Below are 17,610 nucleotides of genomic sequence, written 5' to 3' on the forward strand. Positions count from 1 at the left end.
ATTCTACTGTTGTTTAACCCCAGGAAACATTGTCTCCAGCTGGCTATATGACACATGATCTGTGTCCTTATATTTTCGAACAGGGGATATTTGTTTATGCATGTCTATAAAGGACACAGATCGTGTGTTCTATAGTCAGCTGGAGACGATGTCTCCTGGGGCTAAACAACAGTAGCATTCGCCCCAAAATGGGACTGCCACATTAGGTTGGCAAATAATCATTACTTTCAAGAGCTGTTACTGAATATCTCTCGTTGAGAGATTTAAGAACAATAGTTTTCTTGTACTAATACTTGCATATATATTTATGTGTGTGTGTAGATATATATATATATAAGGAGAGTATTGCATTATGTAAATAATATTTTCAGAAGTCAAACATGTATAGTAATAAACAAACAAACGGAAAAAAGACACAGAAGGTCAAGTTGGAAAACATACACTAAATGCACAGATAAACAGAGAACAAAGGCAGAAGGTCACCAACTCCTCATCAGTTATTGGCCAGCGGGGTCAAGTGCAATTTCATGCCATTATTGATAATATTATTTCCACCTTGGAGATAACCAGCAAGAGAACTTGTTGGAATGTGACCAAGACATAACAAAACAAAATGAGATGGATGTATTCCTTGTTCATCCTTGTTTGTCCATTTTGTTTTGTTTTATGTTCAGTCATCTTGCATGCCACCTTGGGCAAGTGTCTTCTCCTGTAGCCTTGGATTTGATAGCTGGAAAGTGAAAGAAGCTTGTCTTATGTATGTATGTCTTTGTCTCCCACCATCACTTGACAACTGGTGCTGGTTTGTTTATGACCTTGAAACCTAATGTTTCAGCATAAAGAGACTGATAGAATAAGTATCAGGCTTAAAAGGAAAAGTACTAGGAATGAGTTATTTGACTAAACTCTTCAAGGCCACAGCGTGGCCACTGTCCAGTAACTGAAACAAGTAAAGGATATATATATGCATGTATGTGTGTATATATATATATGTGTGCGTGTGTGTGTGTTTATATATGTGAATGTGTGTGGTTATATATGTGAAAGTGTGTGTGTATATATATATATTTGTATTCATGCATACATAAGCACATATATGTATATATCAAACTATATAGACATACTTATTTAGACGTGTATAAACATATATACACTTATGTATGTACATGTATAGTCACACACACACACACATATTTACATGTGTATTTTATGTATATAGATATGTATGTATATGGCCATATCGTTAAACTTGTTTTTCAACCACGTGGTCTTGGGTTCAGTCCCACTGCATGACATCTTGGGCCAGTGTCTCCCACTGTAGCCTCAGTTTGCTGAAAGTATTGGCAGTCAGAAACTTAAAGAAGCGTGTTGTATATGTAAATATATGTATATGTTTGTGTGTTAAATCTTGACAATGTGATGGTAGAATATCTGCAACAAATTCCATTTGACCCATGAAAATATCTAAAAGTTGTCATTAAACAATAATAATGATGATATATTGCTTGAAAGACTAGAATGAAGAGGTCTGAAGTAGAACATAGATTGGCTGCCACCAGTTTAGTTAATTTATGACTGAGCTCATATAATCTTGCACATACATTCAAAGCTATTTACTAGACTGCTTTTGAAAGCTGAATTGAAGGCTATTATCACAAGTCAGTATAGAAGTTCAACTCTATATAATTATATTCTCATACTCATATACAGGTGTATGCCATTGTGTGCATATATACTTACTCTTCTACTTGTTTCAGTCATTTGACTGCGGCCATGCTGGAGCACCGCCTTTAGTCGAGCTTATCGACCCCAGGACTTATTCTTTGTGAGCCTTGTACTTATTCTATCGGTCTCTTTTGCCGAACCGCTAAGTTAAGGGGACGTAAACACATCACCATTGGTTGTCAAGTGATGTTGGAGGGACAAATACATATACATACATATATACGATGGGCTTCTTTCAGTTTACGTATACCAAATCCACTCACAAGGCTTTGGCCGGCCTGAGGCTATAGTAGAAGACACTTGCCCAAGGTGCCACGCAGTGGGAATGAACCCGGAACCATGTGGTTGGTAAGCAAGCTACTTACCACACAGCCACTCCTACGCCTTGTTAATGAAATAAAATAAACAATATGATTAATTAGTGTGTAATAATAATTTGTATTTGTTTTTCAGATTCCGGCTCACCTGTCGTGCTTTGTATGTATTTCTGCAAACCACACTCCATCCTGATCTGACTTTACGAGTTCATCCAGAGATGTCTATTGTATTGCACTCACCTGGTAAACAAGCACTGAATGCCCTCCGAAACCTTAAAACTAACCGACAGTATTGTTCATTGATAACCACTGTAAACTACTGTTCAGATTTTGTTGTCAACCCGGCCAATGTTTTCCATGATTCTGTGAAACTTTTGGAATATCTAGCACGTTCTTTTTATTCTCACAAAGGTTATTGGGCAGTGAATTTACCTCCACTCACACCTTGACTCTTTAATAATTCCAGAGATAACTGTCTTTATTTCTTCATTTACTCTTCCCCATTGGCTCAACCAACTAAAATTATGTTGGTCAACTGAGTTTCCTCCCCTTTTTTTAAGGCTGTTTCAGTCCCTCCCTTGTTCACTTGCTGAGGAGGGTAAAATTTTAGTTACCTCTTTTTTTTTTTATTATTAGTTTTAAACATCTTGTATACTATATATTGCTGAAATATTATATTCCAAGATCTTCAAATGTTACTATTATTAACTTACTCTAATGAGCTTTGGAAAACACTGAAATATCACATTAACTAAAAAAAAATATTTAGATGACTTTTACAAAATAAGTTATATGTAAAAAAATATTTTGTTTAATGTCCATGACATTAATATATATATAAAATGATGCAGCCAAAATTTATTTTAAGAAGAACGGCTTAAGTATGTATACCTGTAAAAGGTGGGTGGTTTTTCTCTTCATACCTTAACATTTAACTCTTTCCTCAATGCCATACAATGCACATGAGGTAGACAAGCACTCATAACCATTTGGAAGTTACTTTTTCCATATCTTGTTGATAGATATGTCTAAAAAAAAATAATAATAATCAATCTGCAATAGCTCTATAATTCTTGTGTGCAGATCATGTAAAATAGCTGGATTTTCTGTTTCCCTTTTTCTTACTGTGTATATCAGCATGTGGATATGTGTTTGAAGTCAATGTCTTATGAAGGTATCAATTATCATTTTTAAACCAGACACAACTTCCTTATGTATCGGTCACAGACATATGTCTGGAAAACATATCATATATTTATTTGTCTTTCATTAAATGTTCAAATATTTGAATATATGTGAATTAACGCATATATATGTACATACACACTCTCACAAATACACACACACACACATATATATATATATATATGTGAAAATATTGTATAAAAATACCTTTTGTATATTTTGAAATTCCACAACTGTTTTCTTTATTTATTCATTTTTTTTGTATATGTGTACCACTCGAGTTATTGTAGTTCTTTTCTTTTTCTCAACTGTCTTGTTTTTAGTTTAAAATATGAAATCTACCTTCATGCCTATTGAAGCTGTTCAGTGTACAGAAGTATGCTAAACTGCCATTGTTGCTCATCTCAATAACTCACTGAGACAATATGATGCAAAAATAAATTATAAGCTTTTGTTATTGTCTTTCAAATTTCTTTGGATACCATTTCTTAAAAAAAATATACAATCTGATTTTAATAGATCTGCAAAACAATGGAATGTGTCATTTTACATCAGTTGAAGAAGTTCTCCATTTATAGTAGATGCAGTAGAAATCTTGCTGGTGTTCGGGGTTGATATAAAGCAAAGTTTTTTTTAAACCTACACATGTTTCAATGAATTCTCTTTAATATCATTCATATATCTTAGAATGGAATCATCACCCAGAGTAATTTATGTTATTAATTCATCATTATAAGCTGAACATTACATTAATTATTTGGAAATCTACATATGACAAAATAAGTTTATTATGATATTGGAAAAACATAAATTATGAAAATTACCTGAATTGCAATTCAGCTGAGTTTTGATAATTTCAAATTTTTAATCAACTTTAATTATTCTGTAAGTCTTTGTTCAAAATTTGAGACTGCTTTCATTGTGGTAACAGATATTTTATTAAAGGAACATTAATTGTTCTCTCAAATGGATTTCTGAACTATAGAGAAATAAATATAAACATGTTTTTTTCTATATATAATCAGTTTCTTTCCATATTGTTTCTAATCATTAAATAATGTTATTGACAATACCTGTCTTTCTTTGAATGCTGGCATTGGTTCTGTTTTAATGAGTCACATAGCCTTGTTTTACAAGAAAGAGAGGAAGAGATTTGATAGTATAAGCAGCAACCAAGAGGAGAAAATATCTACAATTAAGAATTCAAACTGGGTTGTAGCCTTATACTATAAACTGGTTATCTTTACTCTATGAAACATATTTGGATATAGAGTATTGATTAAACTTGCAATGAATTTCTCTGAGTGGCAACGAAGAATCTATAGTCGATAATGATGAACAAAATTAAAATATATTTTAGTAATTGGAATAAATATCTAAAAGAACCCTGTTATGTATGCAAAGAATGATATCTCATTAAAACAAAAACTGTAACTAATGAAGTTATAAGTAATTTGGTAGATTATTGTGTTTCCAATTGATTCTATTACAGAATAACCAATGTAAACAATCACAGAAGTGGTTGATAACAGTTGATTACAGATGTTTATGATAGCTGAGTCTTTTAAATGAAGTTATGGTTATTAGCACACTAGGGAAAATGCTTAACAGTATTTCGTCTGTCTTAATGTTCTGAGTTCAAATTCTGCCAAGATCAACTTTGCTTTTCATACTTCCAGGGTTGATAAAATAAGTACCAGTTGAGCACTGGGGGTTGACGTAATTGACTAGCCCCTCCCCCCAAATCACTGGCCTTGTGCCAAAAAGTGAAACCATTATTATTAATAAGGCGGTGAACTGGCAGAACTGTTAGCATGTAGGGATAAATGCTTAGCAGCATTTTGGCTATCTTTACGTTCTGAGTTCAAATTCTGTCAAGATCAATTTTGCTTTCCATCCTTTCAGGGTTGATAAAATAAGTACTAATCAATTTACGTTCAACCCCCAAAATTTCTTCCAAAATTTGAAATCATTATTATTAAGGCATTGAGCTGGCAGAATCATAGCACCAGACAAAAATGCTTAGATTCTGAGTTCGAATTCTACCGAGGTCAGCTTTGCGTTTCATCCTTTTGGGGGTCAATGAAATAAGTACCAGTTGTGCACTGAGGTTGATGTAATCTTCTTACCCTTTCATCCTGGAGGGAAAGTGCGATGACGTACTCGGGGAAATTCTGGGCATCAATGAAGATGAATTAACCAGTCTGTTTCAGAGAACTTTCAGGCATTTGCTTATGGATAACTTCCAGAAATCCCTTGCCTGACAGTTCAGGCTGTCTGTTTGAGATAAATTTTACTGGCACGGAAGTGCTGTCAGCCAGGCCTGCCTGAGGTGGTTGCATAGTAATGAAACTGTTCTGCACGCCTTATCTAGTGCCCAAGTATAGCTGATCTGTGGGTTTATATCAAACACCTGTTGTTGTGTGTAGGATGAATCTAGCTATTAGCTGAATCCATTGTGAGGATTGCCCCACTGCCCTCTTTTGGTGGGAGGGGAAGGCAATTTTTATTTGTCTAGTGGTTGTAGCAAAAGAGGTAGTGTGGTGGACTCATTTGAAAGAGCTAAAGACAGACACTTTCTTCTTTGGCCAAGCCCTCATCAACTTCTTCAAGTTTTACTTAAAGAGGAAAGTGAGAGTGGAGAAGGAAGTGTTGCCTTGGAGAAAGTTTGTTGAAAGGTGGGTGAATGTTGAAAGAATGGCAAGTGTGAAAGGACCAATTCCGAGCGTGCACCTGTAAAAAGGGAATTAAAAAAGCGTTCTTGCCCTGTTGATCCCATGGCTTTTGTCAGTTTTTCCACAAGGACCTTTAAAGCGCCTCCCCTATTAGCAGTTTTAATTTAATTTTTTATTGTTATAAATTGTTTACACGCTGTAAAACCCTATGTCTCGTCTTGTGTTGTCTTTTATGTTTGTGTTATGTCATTTAATGTCAGTGTATGTGAGCCATTGTGGCTAATAAAAGAATTAATCATTATTATTATTACTAAGGTAGCAAGTTGGCAGAATCATTAGCGTGTTGAAGAAAATGCTTCATGGCATTTCTTCCAGCTTTATGTTTTGAGTTCAAATTCTGCCGAGGTCGACTTTGCCTTTTATCCTTTTGGGGTCAATAAAATACATACTACTTATGCACTAGGGTTGATGCAATCAACTAGCTCCCTCTCACAAAATTTCAGCCCTGTGCCTATGGTAGAAAGGATTATTATTATTACTAAGGTGGCAAGCTGGCAAAATCCTTTACAGCATCAGACAAAATGATTCTTCTGAAGTCAAATTTGCCTTTCACCCTTTTGGGGTCATTAAAATCTAATACCAGTCAAGTGGTAGGGTTGATGTAATTGATTTGCTCCTCCGCTAAAATTTCTGGCTTTGTGCCAAAATTTGAAATATTATTATAAATGCCAGGGTGGTAAATTGGCAGAATCGTTCCTGTGTCATAAAATGCCTTGCAACATTTTTTCCAGCTCTTTACATTTTGAGTTCAAATCCTGCCAAGGTCAGTTTTGCCATTTATCCTTCTGGAGTTAATAAATAAAGTACCAGTCAAATTCTGGAGTTGATTCAGTCAACTAACCCCTCCCTGCAAATTTATGTCCTTCTGTCTATTATTAGTAGTGTTAAGCAGGTAGAATGGCAGGAATGGTAAAGTGTTAGATTAAACATCCTGTCCCTTTACAATCTCAGTTCAGATCCTACTGAAGTATGTAGACTCTGCTGATAACAAAGAACTTCTCTGTTAGAATGAAGAGCAGATTGTAAGATGATTGTGTACGAAAGCAGTGTTGCATGGAAACAAGCTGTGGGTTTTGAATGCAGAGGATTTATGATGACTAGAAAGAAATGAAGTGAGCATGCTCTGCTGGATGTGTAATTTTAGTGAACATGAATGACAGAATAGAAGTACAGAGAGAGAAAAACTGGATACAAAAGGAATCTGATGCAGAGCCTGAGAGAAGACAAAGAGAATGGACGTATAAAGGATGACAGTTGTATAAAGAATTGCAAAGCATTGAAAGTGGATGGAATGCGAGATATTGGATTTCACCAAGGAAATGAGAAAGGACCATGATAATTAGCAATATGCAGTGCTGGAAAAGAAGATCTGCCAATTCACACAATTTGGAGGGATTTCAGTCCAGAATGTTAAGAGCTCTAACCCCAAAATTCAAAATATATACACTGTCACAAATATTTCTTTCAGTCATCACTTTATATAAGCTTAAATTAAATTATTTGTTAGAATTGATGGAAAGATTTTGAGGGGTGGTTTTTAAACTCATCACTAATATTTGGGGATAAAATATGTCAGCAAATGCTATGTACATATATGAAACAACATAAAGACATTGAATTGGTATCTTTTCAATGGACTAAAAACCACCACCTCTAAAATGTATAGCCTTGTGCCAATCAATGTCAGAAATTAAACAAGTTAAGAAGATAATTTCCATGAGATCTTTCTGAAAAGAAATCATCACCATACTGACATGATGATAAATCTGTATGTAGCCGTATAACCCTTTATTCTTTGAACTTTTTCTTTCCAATGAGTTTTCACTGACCTAGAGTAATTTAAAATGACTTAGGAACCATTCTGAATTGTCATTGCAATTCATAAGTCAAATTATTTGATATCATTTTTCTTACTATTGGTTCTTTTATCACACATTTCAGACAGAAGCAGGTCTCGGTAAGTGACTTCCAACTTTTTCATAAAATTCAAATAATGACAGATATGAAATCCACGAATTGGTTCTTCCTGAAATAAAACATGTCAGTATAAGTGTATGTAACACACACATATATGTATAGATATATTAATACAATAATACCTACATTCCCACCTTTTTATGTTCCATTCCAATGAAATTGAAGACAGAATGTATAATAGAACATACCTACAGATTTAATAGCTAACACTGTGTAGGCTGTACACCAATACAATATGTTTGTGAACAGAAAAAGAAGTATACAGTTGAACGTATGATTCGATACTTGTTGGAGTCATTGTCAAATGCTGTAAACACACCAGCAATATTCCAACTAGCTGCCATGAAAAGTGTTAAATATATAAATTGGTCTATCCTCAGGTGCTAATAAGGATTCCAACAAGAACTGAAATGTGTACAACCATTCTCTCTTTTTCGGCCCATGGACATATAGATGTATTGTTTATAGTGGTTGTAATACGCAGTGTGGGCTAATGAATCAACATATGTTCTAAAATATATTAAAGCAACAAAAAACCTCAAAAAACAAAAAAAAAACACTATATCAGTCATTTAATGTTATACACACACACACATATAAATGTAATAAATCAATATAAATTTATAGTACACGACACTGCTTTTCCCCTTCCCAGGCTACAGGCCCACACCCCCAACACCCATACTGTTAGGATTGGCACTCTCAACGTCGGCACGCTGAAAGGTAGATCTGGTGAAATTGTTGAGATGCTTGAACGGAGACGCGTAGATATGTGCTGCATCCAGGAAGTAAGATGGAGAGGAGGTTCTGCGAGGTTCCTCACAGGCAAAGAACACAGGTACAAGATTTTCTGGGCAGGGAACACTTCTAGCGGAGAAATGGGTGGATAAGGTAATCGAAGTCGTTAGAGTAAGTGACAGAGTACTTAAGATCAGACTAGTGCTTCATCATAGATTAGCTACTGTCATCTCAGCCTATGCACCTCAACCGGGGCTACCAGATGGTCTGAAAGACCAATTCTATGACACCCTCTTGCAAACTACCTCATCGACGAGTGACAGGGACCTTCTCTTTGTGGCTGGAGACTTCAACGGTCATGTCGGACGTCGTGCTGGAGGCTTCCATGGCATACATGGAGGCTATGGCTTCGGTTCCCGCAACGAGGAGGGAACCAGACTGCTGGAGTTCTGTGATGCAACCGATCTTATGGTCTGCAATACCAACTTCAGGAAACCTGCCAGTCACCTAGTCACCTACCGCTCCGGCAGACACATCCTCGCCAGAAATAGGGAAAGAGGGCGGCTTATAAATGCCAAAACCTACCCTGGCGAAGAATGTACCCCACAACATAGATTAGTAGTTAGCGACTTTGGGATCAAGGCAAAATGGGTGCCCAGAATTAGACAGGCTTGGAGGAGAAGGGTGTGGAAGCTTAAAGACCCTGCAAACGGACAGAGACTTAGAGACAAGTTACTTGAAGCATTTAACGAAATAGAAGGGGATATAGCATCATACAACGTGGAAGACAATTGGAGATTTCTGCGGGACAACCTGTTGAAAGCCACCGACCAGATTTGTGGGTGGTGTAAGGTCCCCTCCCGACCCAGAGTAACGTGGTGGTGGAACAAGGAGGTAGACAGGGCTATTAGACAAAAGAAACAGGCTTGGAAGGACTGGAAGAACGGTGGTAGCAGGGAATTGTACCAATGTGCCAGAAGGGAGGCTAGGCGACAGGTTTATTTAGCCAGAGGGGAAGCAGATAAGGAAAGATTTGCCAATGTTCTGCGCCGTGAGGACCAAAGACTCGAGGTATTTCGTGTTGCAAGACAGTGTAGGAGAGAGAATAGTGATGTTGTAGGAGAGAAATGTGTTCGCATGGATGATGGTACGCTTGCACTAAATGAGGATGCAAAGAAAGAGGTCTGGAGATGCCACTACGATAGATTGCTTAATAAAGAGAATGAATGGGAGAAAGAGAGCCTGCCGTATGTCGACCCAATAGAGGGACCAGCTATCCGAGTTGATAGTACCAGGGTAGATAAAGCAATTAAGAGTATGAAGACCGGGAAAGCCCCCGGCCCATCAGGAATCACTGCAGAGATGCTCAAAATATCTGGCAGTGTTGGCTATAGCCTAGTCACCCGTATTACGAACCAGGTGATACATGAAGGAGTCATACCCAATGACTGGTGTAGCAGCATCATAGTCAACTGCTACAAAGGTAAAGGTGACGCTTTAGATACAAAAAATTACAGAGGCATCAAGCTGTTAGATCAGGTTATGAAAGTTACAGAGAGGGTCATAGCCCAACTAATTAGGGAGCGAATCAATTTAGATGAGATGCAGTTTGGGTTCGTGATGCCTTATTTCTAGTGAGACAGTTGCAGGAGAAATACCTAGCTAAGGATAAACCTCTGTACCTGGCTTTCGTTGACATGGAGAAAGCCTTTGACAGGGTCCCCCGATCTCTTATCTGGTGGTCAATGAGGAAACTTGGGATAGAAGAATGGTTAGTGAGAGCTGTGCGAGCCATGTACAGAGATGCTGCCAGTAAGGTGAGGGTTGGAAATGAGTACAGCAATGAATTCCGGGTAGAGGAAGGGGTCCACCAAGGTTCCGTCCTCAGCCCCCTCTTATTTATCATAGTCCTCCAGGCAATCACAGAGGAGTTCAAGACAGGTTGCCCCTGGGAGCTCCTCTATGCTGATGACCTTGCCCTAATTGCGGAGTCACTATCAGAACTAGAGGAGAAGTTTCAGGTGTGGAAGCAAGGTCTAGAATTGAAGGGCCTTAGAGTCAACCTAGCTAAAACCAAAATCCTAATAAGTAGGAAGGTAGATAAAACACAAACCCCTTCAGGTAGATGGCCCTGCTCAGTATGTAGAAAAGGAGTAGGTAGTAACTCTATAAGATGTACCCGGTGCAAGCTATGGACACATAAGAGGTGCAGCAACATCAAAGGCAGGTTAACTAGCAAGTTAGTTTTTGTTTGTGGCAGATGTTCAGGTGCAATAAAGACTGTAAACAAACGGGAAACAACTTCTATCTCATTCCAGGGTGAAAAATTAGAGGTAGTCGATAGCTTCCGCTATCTGGGCGACCAAGTTAGTAGTGGGGGTGGGTGCGCTGAAAGTGTAGCTGCTAGAATAAGAATAGCCTGGGCAAAGTTTAGAGAGCTCTTACCCCTGCTGGCGACAAAGGGACTCTCACTCAGAGTAAAAGGTAGACTGTATGACGCATGCGTACGAACAGCCATGCTACATGGCAGTGAAACATGGGCTGTAACTGCTGAGGACATACGTAAGCTCGCAAGGAATGAAGCCAGTATGCTCCGTTGGATGTGTAATGTCAATGTGAATACCCGTCAGAGTGTAAGTATCTTGAGAGAAAAGCTGAACATTAGAAGCATCAGTTGTGGTGTGCAAGAGAGACGATTGTGCTGGTATGGACATGTGGTGAGAATGGATGAGGATAGCTGCGTGAAAAAGTGCCACACCCTAACAGTTGAGGGAACCCGTGGAAGAGGTAGGCCCAAGAAGACCTGGGCTGAGGTGGTCAGGCAAGACCTTCGTACATTGGGCCTCACCGAGGCGATGACTACTGACCGAGACCTTTGGAAATGTGCTGTGCGTGAGAAGACTCGGCAAGCCAAGTAAGATCGTTGCCAGTGCCCCTGGACTGGTTCTTGTGCGAGTGGCACATGAGATGCACCATTTTGAGTGTGGCCGTTGCCAGTACCGCCTGACTGGCTCCCGTAGGATTTTCGAGCGAGATCGTTGCCAGTGCCCCTGGACTGGCTTGTGCGGGTGGCACATAAAAGACACCATTTCGAACGTGGCCGTTTTCGTGCGGGTGACACGTAAAAGCACCCACTACACTCTCTGAGTGGTTGGCGTTAGGAAGGGCATCCAGCTGTAGAAACTCTGCCAAATTAGACTGGACCTCCAATGTAATTATAAATATGCCGGTTACTGTCCACTAAATAGTAATTATCCCATCAAAGGAATTGCTTATAGGGCTGGCCTTTAAACAACACAACATAATAAGCTAACTTGTTTATTAGTATACTTCCCCCTAGCAATAAACTTGTTTTCTAGTATACTTTGTAGCCCCAGCTATGGTGAAGCATGAACGTCTAGCCTGAATTTTAGCCTCATTGGTCTTTCATTAGCAGAAGTATCTCTTCCACACATGCCATGACTAAAGATGATAGCAGTAATTTGGTGACTGAATCGGTTGATCTTGGCCGTTGACAGTTTGTTGTCTGTTCATCCACTCAGCATCTAGTTCATCAGTTGAAATAATTCACATCTACCATGCTGTATCCCATGATTTCAGTATACTACAGCTCAGGTGGTTACATGCTATTTTACCCATAGCTAGGACACTGACAGTTGCTACAACTCAAGGTCTGAGAAGAGTGAAGAACAATAGCAGTTACGAAGTGGTTCCACACTCCACAAAACTCTGGAACATCCAAACCTGGATCCCACTACTGGATGCAGAATTGTTAACATGCCAGGCAAAATGCTTAGCTGCATTTTGTCTATCCTTATGTTCTGAGTTCAAATTCTACCAAAGTCAACTTTCACTTTCATCCTTTTGGGGTCAATAAATTAAGTACCAGTCAAGCACTGGGGTTGATGTAGTTGACTTGTCCCCTCCCCTAAAATTTCAGGCCTTGTGACTACAGTAGAAATGATTATTATAATATACTCTATATACAATATTAATATATATTATTAAGTTGAGTTTGTGTTTAAATCTTGCTTGGATTATGTTTTTAATATAAATGTTTACGTTGAGTCAATCTCCTTGAAAAACTAATCTTGTGTATAACAATGAAAATAAACCATTATTTATAGAATAAATGAAAAGAGTGTTCTTACCTTGAGGAATATAAGTAAGGTTTGTTGCTGGGCTTGACTGAGAATATCTGTCTGCAGGTAATGAAGAATTGCAATACATAAATAGATTTGGTAGTCAGCTCCAAGAACACAGCATGTACATATGTAGTGTACAATATCTGACCAATCTAAATAATTCCAGAAACACTGCTGGAGCCATTGTTGACAAACCTGTTATTGGAATAAGATCAGCAGTTGTAAATGTATCAATTAATATTCACTGAAATTACAGTTTGGATAACTTTACTAATGAATACATTACAAGGATAAAACCAGAGTCAACTAAACTATTGCGTGACAATCCTACTTTAGATGTTTAAGGCAATAGTTCTCTGTCAGGTTTAATATGTTATGTAATGTACTGATTCCTAATACGTGCATGTATGTATGCATTTATTTTTGTGTGTGTGTGAGTGTATATACATATATATACATCATGCCAGCATAGATGACGGATGTTAAATGACGATGATGATGATGATATATCTATATCTATCTCTATATATATATATATATATATACACATACACACCCACATGATGATGATGCACACACACATGCATAGTACAGGTATGGGTATGTGGTTAAGACATTTGCTTTGAATGTGTGTGGTTAGAGGTTTGAAACCACTATGTGGATGTTGCTGGTTGGCATCCTATACTATAGCTGCAAGATAAACATCTTGTGAGTGCAATAGACATACAGAACTGGAGAATCCTCTTGTATGTGTGTATGTATATAAGGTTCTGGGAGGGTAGAAAGATAGAGTATTTCAACCTGAGCTTTAGGCTATCTACGCTGTCGGATTCCAGACTAATATTGAAATTCTTCAGGTGTAGAAAATCCAGGTTTCACAACAGTAAAACCATTGTGTGGGTTTAGTACAGACTAAAATATAATCCAAATAAGAAAATAAAAAAAGGACTTTAACACATCTTTAATGACCAGTTACAATTGTTTCAGTACCAACTCTGCTTTCATCACCAGTTCATGCTAAAGTTCCAAGTGAAAATTTATGCAATATTTGCAGTTTTAAACATTAAAGTTGCATTTCTTCAAACCCATGTCAAAGGTGTGCTCTTACTTTGTGCATGTAATGCAAATGGTAAAGACACGGTGCTACAGAACAACTGTCTAATCCATGCAAGCACTGACAAAATGGATGGACGATGATGGTGATAGTGTTGATGATGATGTCAAGAATACGAATTGTCATATATATACAGCTGAAAAATAAGCACCCAAAACACTGAAACTGCATACCTGAATAGAAGAAAATCCAGACATTGTGAAGGCAGCTGCTACAAGTGGCAACTCAGTTTGCAATAGGAAATCAACATAATGAGCTGTTGTTGAGTAAAGGACAGATATCTCACTTGCTACGGGTTCAACCTGTGAATTATAGAAATAAGACTGTTTTATTTTTAGAATAAAGTATCGACATGGAAGAGTGATGTATTTTAGTAGAAATGTGATTAGAAGGGAAACAATTGCTTGTTCTTGGAGCAATTAAAAATTGTTCTTACGGTAGAATTTCCACAAAATTTTATCTATTCTTTGCGACATCTGTATAAGGAGATTTGTCAATACATCTGTATTGTCATTTTACTACAAAATCAGATTCATTCATTCATTCATTCATGTCTGCCTGGAGAGGTTGCTGCTGGAAAGTCATGTGTGGCAGCAGGGTTTGACTCTTGGTCAAACCTCCAGAAAGAATCAGATATGGTAGTCAGAGAATTTCTACTACTTCCATCAGCTACAAGTTCTGGCCTCTTAATTCCCCTGATTGTAACTCTTGTGTTGGGTGTGGTTGAGAAAAACGCCAGCAGCTCTGCCTGAAACACTGAGGCCAAGATCAGTGATGAATGCATGCACCAGAGCTGTTTTGAGGCTGTGGGGGAAACTGAGGGCAGCTACTTTGAGTAAATTGTTATCTCCCAACCAGAATCTAGCTGATATTTTTTGAGTTTACCCTTAAATTACCAACTACCTTACAGCAAGGCCTATACATAGGTAATGCATCAGTAGTGCCTACAGATACATTTATCCCTTAGACGGTTGTATAACCACTAACTCATAATTTTTATATCTATATGTATATATGAAAAATGGAGGGTCCCAGCTGACATGATCAACGAAACAGCTTGCCCGTGAAATTAACGTGCAAGTGGCTGAGCACTCTGCAGACATGTGTACCCTTAACATAGTTCTCGGGAAGATTCAGCATGACACAGAGTGTGAGAAGGCTGGCCCATTGAAACACAGGTACTACTCTCACACACATACACACATATATAGATATATAAATATTTGCGAGTTAATGAGTGTAGTACAGTGGAAAATACACATTTAGTAGGTTTACTAGGAAATACTCCAGTAACTTTCTCATATTATAAAACAACAACACCTATTGATTTAAAATTTGAGTGAAATTTTATATTTTTCCTCTGTTACTCACTCTCCTAGTGTCCTTTGTAACTATATATCTCTTCTTATATCACTTGCCATGTATCTAGAATCATTGCCTACTCTCTCATTTATGCTCCTTCAGTTATAGGGGCACTTTAGGTTGTTAGCCTTGCAAGTAATGAGATGATTTTCACTAGTGCTGGCACCACAAAAAGCACCCAGTTTGTACTGCAAAGAGGTTGATATTAGGAAGGGAATCCTGCTGTAGAAACCATGCCACACTAGACACTGGAGCATAATGACACATTAGATCCCGTTCAACTGTTTAATCCATGCGAACATGGATGCTGGATATTAACCGCTGTTGATGATGATGATTCCTAATAACATAAACAGAGTAATCTCATAATCAGCGCCTTTTTTAAAATACTTAATTGAAATTTACTTCCACTTCCCTGATATTGCTAATCCTTTTGAAAAATAATAACCTCCTCTAAAGGTTTTAGTCTTTAAATCTACTAGGAGAAGACAGCAAAAAAAAAAGATCCCAACTAACTACAACCCCTATCATGTACTGTGGCATGTTTGAGCAGTTATGTCAAAAACTGAACAGGCTATTTGTTATGAAAGAGATGAAAAATTATGTGAAAATAATTTCCTGCCATCAGATCTTTAATTTCATGGATTGGCAGTTAAAAATGTTTCATTAAGTTTATTATTTTATTTTTGCACAGTTTTATATATAAAAAAAAAACAAACAAAAAAAAAACTAGTTGCATTTTTAAAACAGAAAGAAATATAATGAACAGAAAATGAACACTCACCACCATTAGAGAATAAACTGGCCATAGAAACTTCGATATTGTTAAATGAGATATATTGGTTAATAACTTCAAAGCTTGTTCTTTATTTCCTTGAAATACAAGGTAGATGGAAGCAACAAACCAGTCGAACACTTTGAAGTTACTTTGAAGACATTCTGGTAGCATTTAAGGAATGTTTCTTTTAAGAAGGTACAAATACAATTTAGATTTAAATAATGATGTAACCTCATGGATTTGATACATACATTCTGTTTTAACTCCCCATCTAGCACACAAATAATTCTTTTCAACTGGTTTCTTTGAAATAACTAACAGGTAAACATTGGTTTTAGTATAATAGCTTCATGTGAATATGGTTTCCGTTACAGCTGTAATTACGTGATAGTTTTGTTTACATAGTCACCAGCAAACTACCTGCATACCAAAATGCGACAAAACACCACAAAGCTATCACTTGAAAGAAAACAGACAAGAAAAATGTTACCTATAAATTAGTTTTCTTTCATATTCATCAAGCATAATAGTTTTCTTTCCTTTTTATAGATTTTGATACTTTTGTATTCCAACTGATGTTGATATTTATAATCTTTCTTGATTTCATAGATTACATATTCTTGAAAGATGAATTACATTCTATAACTACTTCAAGCAGTGAAAAGGATATAGTTATTTACTTTTCTAAACATCTCACTCTCATAAAACCAAATTTGATGAGAAACAATGTTAATCTACTCATCGAGAAATGTCTGTTACAAGTAAATTTTACTGATATTCATGTAAATTAGGGCAAGTATTTATTTAGTGACACATTGGAATAGTGAGGTGGAATATGAAAACTAAGAGCCAGTTATTTAATACAGAAATGTGAGAAGTAAAAAATGTTAAAGTCTCCCAGATTCCATGTGATTCTAAACCAAATATTTTCAAGACTCCAAGAAATTCTGTACACTAAATTCACGCATCTAATTGTGTCTATACACCAATGACACATCTAATTAGTCAGTGTGAATCCGAAATGTCACACAACTAATTAGCTATTGTATTTAAACACCAAAGACTCACATGTAGCTAATGATTGTGTAACTACAAAATCACACACTTAATTAGTCATTGTCTTTTAATTTTCTACTTCTTTCAGTCATTAGACTGCAGCCATGCTGGAGCACCACCTTGAAGAATGTTTTAGTCAAATGTATCAACCCCAGTACTTATATTTTTAAAAGCATGGTACTTATTGTATTGGTTTCTTTTGCTGAACCACTAAGTTATGGGGATGTAAACACACCAACACTAGTTATCAAGCAATAGTGGTGGGGACAGACAGAAAGACACACACACACATATGACAGGATTGTTTCAGCTTCCGTCTACCAAATCCATTCACAAGACTTTGGTCAGCCTGAGACTATAGTAGAAAACACTTTGCCAACATATCACACAGTGGGACTGAACCTTGAACCATATTGTTGGGAAGCAAGCTTCTAATCACACAGCCATGCCTGCAACTATAATTGTGTTTATTATACAT

General features: G+C 37.1%; 2 protein-coding genes across 3 annotated transcripts in view; one reads left to right on the forward strand and one right to left on the reverse strand.

The window, feature by feature from the left end:
- LOC106883775 (ectopic P granules protein 5 homolog) overlaps positions 1-3,696 on the forward strand; it is a 131,602-nt gene extending 127,906 nt beyond the window's left edge. The window contains exon 46 of the mRNA XM_014934904.3: positions 2,179-3,696. Within this exon, the coding sequence (XP_014790390.1) occupies positions 2,179-2,491 (313 nt within the window). The 3' untranslated portion in view covers positions 2,492-3,696. The remainder of the gene's footprint in view (positions 1-2,178) is intronic.
- Positions 3,697-3,997: 301 nt separating this feature from the next.
- LOC106883773 (protein broad-minded) overlaps positions 3,998-17,610 on the reverse strand; it is a 263,530-nt gene continuing 249,917 nt past the window's right edge. For both annotated transcript variants that reach the window (XM_089351129.1, XM_089351130.1), the window contains exons 31-34: positions 16,083-16,237; positions 14,110-14,238; positions 12,829-13,017; positions 3,998-7,988 (exon numbers count right to left, since the gene is read on the reverse strand). In XM_089351129.1, the coding sequence (XP_089207255.1) occupies positions 7,854-7,988; positions 12,829-13,017; positions 14,110-14,238; positions 16,083-16,237 (608 nt within the window). In that variant the 3' untranslated portion in view covers positions 3,998-7,853. The remainder of the gene's footprint in view (positions 7,989-12,828; positions 13,018-14,109; positions 14,239-16,082; positions 16,238-17,610) is intronic.

Source organism: Octopus bimaculoides, chromosome 4 (genome assembly GCF_046866305.1).
Source record: "Octopus bimaculoides isolate indiv1 chromosome 4, ASM4686630v1, whole genome shotgun sequence".
NCBI classification, from domain to species: domain Eukaryota; kingdom Metazoa; phylum Mollusca; class Cephalopoda; order Octopoda; family Octopodidae; genus Octopus; species Octopus bimaculoides.